We start from the raw sequence: 13,661 nt of genomic DNA on the forward strand, positions 1-13,661 counted from the left end.
CTGAAGGTTTTAACTGTCAGTCAACACAACAAGTTGCTCACCTCGAATTTTCGGTCGCACATCCATCGACTTGGATAGAGAATGGCCGCGATGGCGGCACTGTCCAATCATAATCATCGTAATTTGTTTGTCTAACACGCCACCTTTTATTTCAACACAGGGATTTTCCACAATAGAGGATCCGGACTTCCCCTTTTACGCCGTTTGATAACGTGTGCGGTAATTCCCCGGTTAAAGAACATAAATCACGTGAATTCTCACGAGAAGTCAATGTTTGTAAATAACGTGCGCATCCTTCATACAATCAATGCAATGTTGCTACTTTTATCGCAGCAATGCGTTATATCAGAATGCTTAATAGGATATATGATTTTCAAACATCATTTTCACTTTTGATTAGAATTCCGCCCGAGCATGCATGGCGCTCGCGTGCAATGGGCCTATATACACATGCTTTACCATTAGGTCACATGGTTCAAAGAAAACTTTAAGAGCAGTCCATATTCACCGGACCTATTTTTTAAAAGCTTTTCCCACACCAAATGATGCATCAAGCGGCGCCCATCTCCGTTTCTATAGCCCGGTGTTGCTTTGTTGTTATGTCCAATCGACAAGAAAGCTAAGAGATAATGCTACAAAGTACGAACAAATAACAACTTCGAGATGATATAAAACAAAACAGACATATATTTGTATAAAATCTCCACTTTCTACCTTAAACAAGCTATGGACATATTAGCGTAACATTATGTATCTTTGGTATACTTAAATCTCAGTAGTATAAACAAGTACAATTCAATTAAATAAAATAGTGTCTTAGCCAAAATGACTGCAAAAAACTTAGTATGTTTGTAACAGATTGCCTGTAACAAATATTTAACTTCTGGTACATTGTGTAGGTTGAATGAAACTAAATCCTTATCTACGAGGGTGAGTCAGAAAGTAATGCAAGTGGTTTCATAACAGAGTCGTTCTTTGATCGAATGAGTTGAAATTTGGCACAAAGGTTAAGACATATCTCCTCTTGAGATTGAAATATCTAACTTTGTTGCTCATTATTTTATGAGTGATTGAGCTACTTTCAAGGTGACCACGCCCTTGGTATCCCGTCAGAAGAAAAGTGAGGTCCAATTAACGTACAATTAAGAATTTCCCTAAACCAATTTTTGGCATTGTATGAGACTAAGCCTGTACATGTAATAAGCTGTATTTCTCTATAAGCCACATGCTTAATTTCAACTCTGAAATCCGATCAGTTTTCCTTTTTTCGTTGCTGGTGTAGAGTGAGGTATACGCGGTCTTCAGGGTCATGAGATCTGCGGTGTTATGATTCAAACTTTCTGTAGCCTTCTTTCCCATTAACAAAGAGCAATGAAACTTAGCACACTTTTTGGCCTTTAAACAGTTAATAACTGTATAAAGTTTCGTTTCTTTTAGTTAATGAAAAAGTAGGCTTTTAACCAACAACTCACGAATTCGTGTATAAATCCAACAGCTCTATAACACAACGTACTGCATCTAGGCAGCTGTAAATAAAGAACCATTACGAGTTTAGAAATGAAAATTGGCACGCAACCTATAGAGACACTTGATATCATATATGTATAATTTCAATCTCCTACAGTGATTTTCAGTGGGTCAGATTTAGAGTAATTGATAGTCTGACAAGCTACCAAGGGTGTGTTCATCTTGAAATCAACTCAGTTGCTCAGAAAATGATAAAGACCAAATTTAAAACATTCAATCTCAAGAAGACATATACCTCTACTTTTATGCCAAATTTCAACTCAATTGATTAAAAAACGAGTCTGTTATGAAACCACTTGCATTACTTTCTGACTCACCCTCGTACTAACTTTAGTAGCGCGTATGCCATTACTATATGTGCCCAATTTTCAACATGTGTTTGTACATTCGTTAGTCTTCTCTTGTATCTCACAACCTTTACTGACGATGTACTTGATACTATGTAGTATTGATTCTTGTTTCGTGACGAAATGCATTTCATGCAATACTATCTTTCATGATTCCCATCTCTATCTCCTCTACATCTCCACGCTTGCCTTGCCTATTAAGTGACCCATCTTCTATAGTCACCACTGCCTGATTGGGTTTGTCTGGCATACCTCGTGCACTGTGTTGAGCTTGGTTTTTAGTTTCTTCTTTATACTTTTGAAGCTTCTCCACTAGGCTATTGGCTTTACCAATGTCAGAGGTTGCATTAGGAATCTCTTTATAGATTTCAATGCTCTTCTTGAGGTACTCATCTGCTTGGGTGAGTACGTCACTGCTGTCTGATTCACTTTTTGGGAGGAGTTGTTCCCTTTCATCTATTACCTCAAGATGTTCCTCTTTTGGATCCTCTTCATGGTCAGGGCTTAAGACTTCCCTGTGCTCATACGCCATCACAAATGCAGAGGCGAGGAGTAGATTGGCTTTTGCCTTGTGCAGAGGTTTGCAGGATTCAACGCCTAGAGCGTGGTGTGCCCATTGTGCTGCATTCTGCAAGCTATCATCTTCCGGAAGGTCATCTTTGAAGCCTGCTGCATACATGTCAATGATGAATTGTGCTCTCATGTTGTACACTTCTGGCAAGAGTTCTAATCCATCAATGACTCTCCCTTGTTGGTTCCTGGTGCCTTGCTTCTCTGCATATTCTATCATCTTCTCGGCATTGGTGTTGTGGTCTCGAATGAATGTCTTCCTCTCTTCTGAAGAAGATGCCAACTTAGCCAGTTTTTTGTAGCTGTCAACGATCGACCGATAACAGAACATCGCGTGAAAGTTGTCTTGCTGAACTTTCTTAAGGATGCCATACTCAAAGTAATCGTTGCTGTCGTTAATGAGTTCATTGTATCCTGCGATGACTTCAAGGAGGTCATTCTTTTGATCTTGAGGAACGTTTGACTTTTCCTTAAGAAGGTACAGTATACCTGCTCTGTTGGACAACATTTCGTTGAGGAGGTGAACCTGTGTGTGACTTGAAAACTTCTTGCTAAGGTTATGCGAGAAATACAAGTCGTTCGAGGCTGTGGCGAAGTACTCCTTTCTTCTATCACCATGGAGATAGAACAGGATCCGCCCTGTGGTGTAGAACACGCTGACAACAAGCTCAATAAGGTAGGAAGCTTTGATTTGTTCAGTACTTAAAGCTACTCCATACCTTACCAGACCACTGTACAGTTCTTCGCTCAGTGGTTGGAAGCTCTTTGCCATCAAATCAAGTGTTTTTGTGACGTCCTTTGGCACTTTTGACTTCAAAACGTCATCAATGTTCGAAGATGCTATGAGCTGGCGTGTTACAGTATTGCCATATACATCCTCTTGAAACCGATCTAGTCCCAAGTTCTTTAGCATGTCATACACCTTTGTGATATCCTGAGAGGGAAGATCCTTACAAAGGTGGTTGCAGAGGGCTTTTGCCTTTTCGGCAGCAGAGTTTGCCTGGTCCGGACGGCGCTGTTGGCAATACATGTAGCAGAGGACTTCATACAACCGTATAAGAGCTGTGAGCAGAGGATGATTTGAATCGTCCATAGACAAAACCTTCTCTATGGACAAGGAGGGATGTCTTAGGAGAGATAAAAGGTGTGGAAGGAGATGTGAAACAAAGGCACCCATTCGAGTTTGTCGAGTGTCCTTGATGAAAAGAACCAGGAAAGCTTTGACAAGAGCCTGTATCATCTTATCTTCAAGCTGGTCCTCCTTTTTTAGCATGTCGAAAACTGCTCTCTGCGTAAGCTGGTGGATTGTCAGCATCCTCATCTCTGTTTTCTTGTCTTCTGCCACCTGTATGAGAGAAAGCTTCCGCACAGCTTTTATGAATTCATCTACGTTTAGTCCTCTACCACTAAGGTGCCAATATGCTTCCATCAAGATGGCTGTCGGCACGTTGTTTGGCATAAGAAAGGCCATAAGCTGAAGAACCTGACGGGGTACTTTGTCCATTCTGTGTATCAACAAAAGTTGGACCGCTGCAAATATGTTTCTCTCTGGCTCACTGAGGTTTCCGTTTCCTCTTCCCATCGCTGTCCTCTGTTGTTGCAGGTGGTTTAAGTACTCCTGCACTGACGTATTTGAGTCGAGAATGTGGCCTTTTGCCAGTGATAGACCAAGAGGGAGGAAAGCGAACTGAGTTGCCAGCTCCTTCAGAAGGGCTTTGCTTGTTGTTGTGAAGACATTATCACTATTTCCTGATGTTAAGAACGACTCCACGTCTGATGGCGAGAAACCATTCATTTTAAGACGAGGAATTTGGGGGAAATTTGATTGGGTGCCCAAAGTTTCGTCCATTGTTGTGATCAAGACTGTAATTTCTGACCATGGGGTCAAAAACTGCCGAGGAATCACACTTATGTCCTGAACGTCGTCAAAGACCAACAGACACTTGGTTTTGGAATCCTTGAGAGCCTTGCAGATCTTTGTGACATCTTTTTCCCCTTGCTTTACGTCTACGGGTCTTCCAGAGTCTTTCAACTCTTTCACTAACTCCAACAACTTTTCTGACACGGTCTCTTTAGAAAGACCGGTTTTGTTGTTTGTGATGGTGTCTGAGAAATCATTTGTGTACCCTATAAACCAAGTGACATAGGATTTAGTTTTTGCCTGACCTTGCTCAACAAATTTGGCAACGGCATGGCTTTTCCCAATACCTAACTGCCCATGAACAATACAAATGTTACTGCCTGCCATTTCTTTGGACAAGTTTTTGAAATCTTCACTCTCGAAGTATGGTGTGGGTTCTGGTACATTCGTCACTGAAAAAGTGAAAATTAATCACAAGTTAGTCTGAAAATTTAATTGAAAAAGTTATTAAAATTCATACTGATTACATGTAATCATTTAATGTTAATAATGATACAGAATCTACAAAATTATACTTAATATGTGTTTTTCATAGTATTTTTTCATTAAATGTGTACTATTAGACAGATGAAAAAAATTGTATTCCTTACTTTTTATAATACATGTAGCATTACTTAGTATTTCATTTTGATATCACACTAAAAGCCATCTTCTAAATCTTCCTTGTTCAAAGTTACCACACTTTTGCTGTTCTGGAGGGTGCATAGTTTGACTTAGACAAAATTTATCAAAATAATGTACTATAAATGATGTGTTTTACATCTGCATCCAAAAGATCTAATAGAATACCTTCTTTTGTCCTGTTACTATTAATTTTTCTTCCAACAGTGACTGTTCTAAAGGTAGAGTACGTATACCTCCAAATTTTCGATGTCACATCTTGGTCACGGAGAATGGCCTAGTCTCCATCTCGCGAGAGAACACGAGACTAGGTCAGGCTTGCGTAGATCATCTGCCCCCTCCCCCCGTCTCCTTGTGGAGTAGGGGTAGGTAGGACTTGGGGAGCTGCCAACCCTCAATGCGGTTCAGCTTTGCTCCCTCCAGCTGGATGTGGATTGCCTCCTTAATTGGAGGTATGTACTCTACCTTTAAAACAGTAAAACTGTTGGAAGAAAAATTGATACCCCGGTAGTAACTGTATACATACGTGACTGATGAACCTCTTCAACGACTTCTTTTGTCCTCTTTTTCCACTTGCAGTATGCGAGCAGGACTACAGCAGCCAGCGCTACTATGATGACAACTGCTACAAGTATGGAGATCCACACTGCTGTTGTAGTCTCAGCCCCGCCTACAGTATGGAACATAAAAGATAGACTATAAGATTTGCAGGCCAATGATAATCTCCAGTCAGATCTATGATTGGCTGCGTAGTGTGTAGTATGTTGGACACACCAAATCCTTTAATATCGAAAGTTAAGCAAAGCGCAGTCCAGTCAGTTCTTGGATGGGAGACCACCCAAGACGACCGGATGCTGTAGCCGGACCAAAAATTCCACGAAATCGTCTTCCGAGAGGGACATAAAGCGGGGTGCTCAAGGAGGCACCCTGACCAAGTAAATCAGCCAAATACAGTCAAACCTGCCCAAGACGACCACCTGGGGGGCCGGGCAAAGCGGTCGATTTGGCCAGGTGGTCGGTTAGAAGAGCATTGACTCAGAAAATGCATTATGCATAGTTTAATTGGTTTCTGTTGTGTTTAAAGGCAAATAGCAAGCACACGCGCGTGCATCCGCTGCCATATTTATTTTGAACATAACATTGTAATTTTGGTCAAAATCTGACGCAAACTCACCGAATTCAGCACAAAATCACGCTAGTTATCAGTAAAAATCGATGACACCTCAAGATTTGATAATGACGTGGTCGTTATGGGCAGGGATTTGGTCCCAATTTTTGGCGGTTGCATTGGCCAGGTGGTCGTTGTGAAGAGGCCGCTCAATGCTTACGTCAATGGGGAATATTTTCGGGACCAAGAAAAAACGGTCGTAATGGCCAGGTGGTCGCTAAGAAGAGGTGGTCGCTTGGGCAGGTTTGACTGTATTGGGTAACTCTTTTGCAGAGAAGCAGGCGATCAAAGCAGCAAAACAGACTGAGAGCAATGAGCTAAGAATACATTGAACAACAGACTTGAGGCAAAAGTCATGGACAAAGACAATAGGTTTTGAGCTCACATTAAGGTAGATGATATGTAAACAACCAGTACTGGGTAAACTGCTCTTACGATGGTCAAAGGTGTAGAAATAGTGGCGATCCACTCCAATGTGTGCCAGGTCTCCTCCTGTCACTGCTTTCCTCAATTTGCCTCTGATGGTGTCCATCTCCTTCAGCACACCCTTGAAGTGCACAGTGACTATGACACTCCCCTCCCTGTTGATGAGTAAATATACATTGAGTTTAAGAGTATTATATAAAATGCATATTGACCATGGCAACACACCTGTACAGTGTTGTACACTATTACTGACACAAGCAGCTGTATATTATCTGGTGAATATGAACAAGACTGCAAGATTTTATCTACTCATGCACAGTAAAGGACTCCTACTCAATACTTCAATGCATGTGATGGGATCTTACTTGACTCAGGCAAAAAATGTACCTGGTTAAGTGCACAATATTGAGCCATGTCAGGGATCCAAACCAAGGACTTTTAGATTTTTCAGACCAAGCTTTTATTAAAGTAAGACCACCTTGCAAAATGTAGATCAGGAATTATATTATACAGCTATAAGTTTTTTATTTTATAAGTTTTTAATCGAATCAATACTGATAAGGGTAAATCTAAACATTTTTCACATTTAGCAAATATAGTTAAAATTGATGTAGGTTAAAAATAAATCTCTTGGCTTACCGCATTTCTGTGACTTCCACTGTCAGATCAGGGTGGCTTGGCTGCAGCAGGTCACTAAGCTGTGGTGAAGGGAAATCTCATTGTGACCTGTAATGACAGCCTGGAGTGTCCTGACTTCAGAGCCCAGCCTGAACTAGATATTTCTAAAAGCAGATGATTGTGTGTGTGATTGTGCAAGTAATTGTGTATGTCACAGTGCATGTGTGTGTGTGTGTTTGTGTGTGTGAGTGAGTGTATGTGTGCGATGTGTATACATGTGTGAGCATCTGAGTGTGTGCTGTATGCATGATATGTTTTTGCTACCTAAGCCACCACCAGTCAGTATTCTCTAGACCTCATTGCTTTTGAAATTATATAGCTTTTGATTCAGACAAAAACAACAAATAAAGGAAATAAAATCTTGTCCTTACTGTTTTGTTTATTCTGTTGACCAGCTCTCTGTTCCTCTCGTCATTTGGGTCCGATGAGACAAAGGGAACATTCAATAACCTGAGGTCAGCATAAAACTGACCAATAGCTGAAACACAGAGAATAAGAGATCATTTCATTAGCTCATAGTTGATATCAATCAAAGTATAATATTAATCGTATAGACTACACTGCATCAAATATCATTTAAGTTGGTGCTTCTAAGCTTAATCATTTACCAACCTTTGGCATCAACTTAACAGTATTATACTCACTTTGGTAGCCATGGAAACAGATGACTCACTCTGTAGTAGCCATGACAACAGAAGATAATGTAACCTTGGCCGCAGATGACTCATTAATGAAAAAAGGTAACCATGACAACAGAAGCCTTACTAAGATAACCATGACAAGACTTACTTTCTGTGGTAACCATGACAACAGAAGACTCTGTGGTAAACATGACAACAGAAGACTCACCTTCTGTGGTAACCATGACAACCAAAGACTCACCTTCTGTGGTAACCATGACAGCCGAAGCCTGGCCACACCCACTGCTGCCCAGCTGGTTGACAGCGTACACACACAGCTGGTACTGTGTGCTGTGGTTCAGGCCTGCGACATGGAACTGCACTTCTTCTCCTGAACAACAATTGTTATGTTCTTAACCTTTGAAAGCACTCAAGTCAAGACAACAGTTTTGAATCCAAAACTGCAGCTGTAGCCAAAAATGTAGCCAAATTTTACCAATGAAAATCGATATGTTTCATACACGTCAAATACATTGTAACACTGGTTTACCTTTATCCGCCAGTTATCCTATATCCATTGCTTTTAGAAATAGAGCATTGTAATGGGATATCAAGTCAATGGACGGTGGTTTCAAACTGCAATATTTAGAAAGTACAGTATTACAATTTGAAACCAACATCCATTCACCTGATATCCTTAAATGCCCTGTTTTTAAAAGCAATGACTAGAGGTTACTCCATGGATAAAGGTGAACCAGCATTGATATAAAGGTGATAAGATTTGAAGCAAAAATAAAAAAATTGAAAAAAAAAAGAAAAACTTTTATCTTGGATGGATGATGACAAATATTAGTGCAATATATGTATATATAAAATTCTATGAGCAGAAGCATATATTGTTCCTTAAACAATCCTTATGTTATCATACCTCATATGTGTTTTTCTTCCACAGAACATTGCTAGTCTACATTATACATAGTCTACATAGTTTAAGTACTGACTATTTCTTCATTGACATCAATATCACAACAGTATCAATTACCTCGATGAACATCCTCTCTACATGATATTGAGTGGTTCTTCCCGAGATGTTTTAGGCACAATGTCTGTGCCAAGTCACACCTGTTACCAGCAGTACAGGAGAGCTCAAAGCTGTACAGTCGGACTCCATGGATCTTGATATGTGTTGGAGGGTCTGGGCGATCTGAAACAAATAGACTTCGATTAATGAGTGGACCAGATTTGGAACATATTAGAAAATGAGCACATTACATTGGCAAGTGTCCATATGCTTTTAAACCACTTTGCATGGTCAGTTTGAAACCCACTGTTACACGACTCCCCCTTTTCTTTTAAAGATTCATTCTCGATTTGAGGTCTATATCCTGAGCTTGGTACACCTCTTATAATTGGTCGGTGTTGGAACCATTGGAACACAGGGGGCCAGTAGAAACAGTCTCCTGGCTCCCGGGAATTGGACCTGGGTAACCAACTCACAAACCAAACACCTATTCACTATACCAAAAAGGTCGGACCATTTGGCATTGTCAGTGCTTGAACCCAACTGTTACGCTGAGTATCAATGGTATTAACAACACATTAACCAAAAAAATATCTTTCCCTCACCTCTTATGATTGGGTAAAATTTTGGGGATTTCCTGCGGGACTGTTGGAACTCGTACCAGACGCCTGGCCCAGTATCGCTGTGTTGGAAGTCATCTATCAGAACAGTGAAATTGTTGGTGGCTGGATCATATGTCCATTCAACCCGACCTTCCAACGCTGGGTTTATCTCTACATCTGTTGGAACGCTCCCTGAAATAAAGATGTTTTGCAAATTTTCAGTCTCAAAAGCAACCTATTAAGCAATATTAGCCCAAATCAGGGTTGTAGAACATAAATCATCGAAGTCAATTTTGGGGCATTTTCCTACATAATAAGATGATAAACTGGATAGTGGTGAGAATGAAACAGCTCTATTCCATTCCATACCAACATTCAAGGAGCAAATATTTGATGCCGCAGTGGCTCTAGGATGCCATGAAGTCAAATTTTTTGTGGGTTACATTACTTAGGGAATCCTAGCGCAGCTTGTTTCTACGCCATTTTTAACCGCTCAAAGTATGAATTAATGATATCAATTTCATACAGATTGCCTTATCCAGGTTACTTCCACTTTAACGCTATAATATAGAGGAGCCCTAGAGTAAAGTAAAAAGTGAAAAACACAAAAGGGAATCGGCAGATACTGACAACAGGAGACAACGAAATTTACCTGCAGTCCATGCATCCCAGTGCACCAAGTGCAGCAATGTAATCATTTTCCCCGGCACCCATTTCACCAGAAACACGTCGTTTGTGTCAGTAGCATTAAATGACAGAGTCAGCACACCCCCACATGAAACTGTGAGGAAAACAGGACAAAATTAGCTGTTTTTCTATTGTTTCTTCTTACACACAGAAAACGTAAAAGAAAAAGTTAATCTAACATCAATTTCTAAAATTCCAATATTTTCTTAAACATGACAACAAAAATAATTTTTGTAGACAAGAAAAACAAGAATTTCAAGACTAGGAATTCTAGCCAGTGAAAGTTTCTAGCTAAAGAGCATTTCCATGGAAACAATCTTCAATTTTTATTCTTATTTAATCCTAAATCTACATTACTGTACCTGCAAATCTATCAGGACTTAACTCACCATACAGACGTTGGTCCTCGCCCAAGGACCGACCGCACGCGAAGAACATCAGCAGAAGACAAAGGACTTTCAAGCGGGCCGAAAACCAAAACGCTTTGCCATTTCTCGTGGCCATGTTGGGATGTAACGTTAAGAGTGGGAGGGGGGCGATAGTGCCGGTCGGACTCGTTCTCAACCGCGAATATACCTTGAAGATACCTTGCTTTTCTCAATCTGCAAAGGGAAAGCATTAGATTAAGTACGTCGAAAAAGTTCCAATAATTAGGAGTACAGACAGGTAACAGTTTGTTGAGTAGTTAAAATCGTCGCTGAACATTCTAGAAAGTGAAAGAGGAAGTAAGTAATTTTGTACGGCAGTTGAGTTACAGAGCAAATATGGGCAATCCCCTGATCAAAATATCTGGATTGTGTCCCGAAAATTGAACGATTACTCTTACCTGCACTCTATTGTAGTTCTAAAAGCTTTATGATCGTTTTATCTAAGAAGAATTGACAAGTAAATGCCGTAAAGAGGCGAAGCACACGTCGTCTGGACACCGAAACTTCAAACGGAGTGGGGCGCCAAGTCACTTAGGTCAAAGGCTATCCGGCCCTTATTTGGTAGTGGCGTGCGGAGATTGGTCAGAATCCAACAGGTTGGTCTGCTATGATTGGCTGAAAAGGTTACTTCCACGAAGAAGTTTCGATATGACGTCACGCGTCTGGAAGACACAAAACCACACCTGTATCACTGCTCTTTGAGAAAAGTTTGAGTTCTGGGGCCTATAATTCCTGACTCATGGGACGCAGAGGAATGTGTCTACTGAGGAATGTTGAATAATTGTCCGTGTTAGTGTAGGGATTGGGGCCAACTCTTCACCCGTCCTGCATGTATAAAGCTCCGAACTTGGCATGGCTGTTGCAATTGGCTATTGGTCAGGTGTGTACGTGCACATGACGCCCATTCAATAATAGATACAGCTTGTTTTTAGCGCATGCTCGATACTCTAGCTCCAAAGCTAGCCCAGAGGACCGCACTTGTAATCGAGAGTAGGCTGTACAACTTGCTTTGTGGTAAGTATTATGTTTAGTTAATATAAAGTATCTGCATGAATCATAGTGTTCTCACATAATACTTTTAGGGCCTGTCGTTCAGAACTCTCTAATATTTTGACCCCCTTGCCCGAATTGCTACCTCGCACTGTTAGCGAGCATACAATGTATGTAGCAAAGTGAAAATGAAAGTTATCTCGAACCAGTTTTGCTGACTGAAGAGCTATTCTGCCTGGTTGTGGCAAAGAAGACAGACAGTATTTACAAGTTCATTGTACAGGGAAAATTCCCCTAGCTTTTTTTCAACAAGGAATAATGGAACACGGCTTTGATGTCACGTCCTAAGGGTTGTGACTGCGACACAGTCGGAATCAAACTCAGTTACAAAGGTAGGGTAGACTACACGCGCTACAGTGATAGGCATGGTCGTACGCCATTAGATGCATCGGGTTAGGGAGATATTGTTTTAGAGGGCCGATGAGACTTACATTTGGCAGCATTGAGTTTTTATGTGGCTGGCCTCCAGACACAATAGGGGCTGCACGAGCAACCTCCATGGAGGAGCTCTACAGAGCTGACCTCCATGGAGGTTGCTCGTTCAGCCCTCCAGTTCCACCGTGCGAGCTCTATGCGCTATGAATACAAACACTTGGTTCTCGTCACCTTCATGGAATTTTTAGTACGACATGGAGGAGGTTCTCTCGTAGTGGACAAACAACCGGACTGAACTAGCAGCTGTACGCAAAACATGGTACACGGGCTATGAATGTTTTTTTGATTCACGTCACCCAAAACAAATTGGTCTTAGCGCTCTATACAGTAACAGAGGGCTGTTTGAGTAGCGCTCTACGGGTTATGACTGTAAACACTTGGTTCACGAAACCCAAAACAAATCGGTCGTTAGGGCTCCATTCAGAGATAGGGCTCCATTCAGAGATACTGTAAACAACAAACACACGGAGCCGAAAGCTGTTTGTGCAGCTCCACGGGCTATATAAATGTAAAAACTTGGTTCACGTCACCATCAACAAATCGGTGTTTAGGGCTCCATACAGAGTTATTGTAAACAACAAACACACGGAGCCGAAAGCTGTTTGAGCAGCTCCACGGGCTATATGAATGTAAACACTTGGTTCACGTCACCATCAACAAATCGGTGTTTAGGGCTCTACACAGGGATACTGTAAACAACAAACACACTGAGCCGATAACTGATCGAGCAACTCCACGGGCTATATGAATGTAAACACTTGGTTCACGTCACCATCAACAAATCGGTGTTTAGGGCTCCATACAGAGATACTGTAAACAACAAACACACTAGGCCAAAAGCTGTTTGAGCAGCTCCACGGGCTATATAAATGTAAACACTTGGTTCACGTCACCATCAACAAATCGGTGTTTAAGGCTCCATACAGAGATACTGTAAACAACAAACACACGGAGCCGATAACTGATCGAGCAACTCCACGGGCTATATGAATGTAAACACTTGGTTCACGTCACCATCAACAAATCGGTGTTTAGGGCTCCATACAGAGATACTGTAAACAACAAACACACGGAGCCGAAAGCTGTTTGAGCAGCTCCACGGGCTATATGAATGTAAACACTTGGTTCACGTCACCATCAACAAATCGGTGTTTAGGGCTCCATACAGAGATATTGTAAACAACAAACACACGGAGCCTAAAGCTGTTTGAGCAGCTCCACGGGCTATATGAATGTAAACACTTGGTTCACGTTACCATCAACAAATTGGTGTTTAGGGCTCTATACAGGGATACTGTGAACAACAAACACACGGAGCCGATAACTGATCGAGCAACTCCACGGGCTATATGAATGTAAACACTTGGTTCACGTCACCATCAACAAATCGGTGTTTAGGGCTCTATACAGGGATATTGTAAACAACAAACACACGGAGCCGATAACTGATCGAGCAACTCCATGGGCTATATGAATGTAAACACTTGGTTCACGTCACCATCAACAAATCGGTGTTAGGGCTCTTTACAGGGATATGTAAACAACAAACACACGGAGCCG

At 41.2% G+C, this 13,661-nt stretch overlaps 2 protein-coding genes across 3 annotated transcripts in view; one reads left to right on the plus strand and one right to left on the minus strand.

Annotated features, from left to right (window-relative positions):
* Nucleotides 1-1,855: 1,855 nt before the first annotated feature.
* On the minus strand, nt 1,856-11,588 carry LOC118404815. 2 transcript variants are annotated; one of them, XM_035804171.1, is made up of 11 exons: nt 11,015-11,588; nt 10,578-10,790; nt 10,154-10,282; nt 9,505-9,693; nt 8,921-9,082; nt 8,141-8,269; nt 7,630-7,736; nt 7,220-7,278; nt 6,590-6,735; nt 5,513-5,656; nt 1,856-4,757 (listed from the first exon to the last, which is right to left on the minus strand). In XM_035804171.1, exons 2-11 carry the CDS (start codon nt 10,690-10,692, stop codon nt 2,005-2,007), a joined length of 3,933 nt encoding a protein of 1,310 aa, XP_035660064.1. In that variant the 5' UTR covers nt 10,693-10,790; nt 11,015-11,588; the 3' UTR covers nt 1,856-2,004. The 2 variants fall into 2 exon arrangements, with proteins under 2 accessions (XP_035660064.1, XP_035660065.1); XM_035804172.1 differs by lacking the exon at nt 11,015-11,588 and having other exon boundaries at nt 10,578-10,967.
* Nucleotides 11,576-13,661, plus strand: part of LOC118404816 (WAG22 antigen-like) — a 12,109-nt gene continuing 10,023 nt past the window's right edge. The window contains exon 1 of the mRNA XM_035804173.1: nt 11,576-11,630. The gene's annotated coding sequence lies outside the window, so the exon portion shown is untranslated. The remainder of the gene's footprint in view (nt 11,631-13,661) is intronic.

This window comes from Branchiostoma floridae, chromosome 17 (genome assembly GCF_000003815.2).
Source record: "Branchiostoma floridae strain S238N-H82 chromosome 17, Bfl_VNyyK, whole genome shotgun sequence".
Taxonomy (NCBI): domain Eukaryota; kingdom Metazoa; phylum Chordata; class Leptocardii; order Amphioxiformes; family Branchiostomatidae; genus Branchiostoma; species Branchiostoma floridae.

Bases quoted from the DNA above. Each gene is read 5' to 3' on its own strand.
- LOC118404815 (XM_035804171.1), bottom strand. From the start codon at position 10,692: ATGGCCACGAGAAATGGCAAAGCGTTTTGGTTTTCGGCCCGCTTGAAA. The intron at 8,270-8,920 runs GTAATTGATACT...ATTGTTGTTCAG, and splicing joins TAGAGAGGATGTTCATCGAG to GAGAAGAAGTGCAGTTCCAT. The intron at 7,279-7,629 runs GTAAGGACAAGA...CCTTCACCACAG, and splicing joins TCAACAGAATAAACAAAACA to CTTAGTGACCTGCTGCAGCC.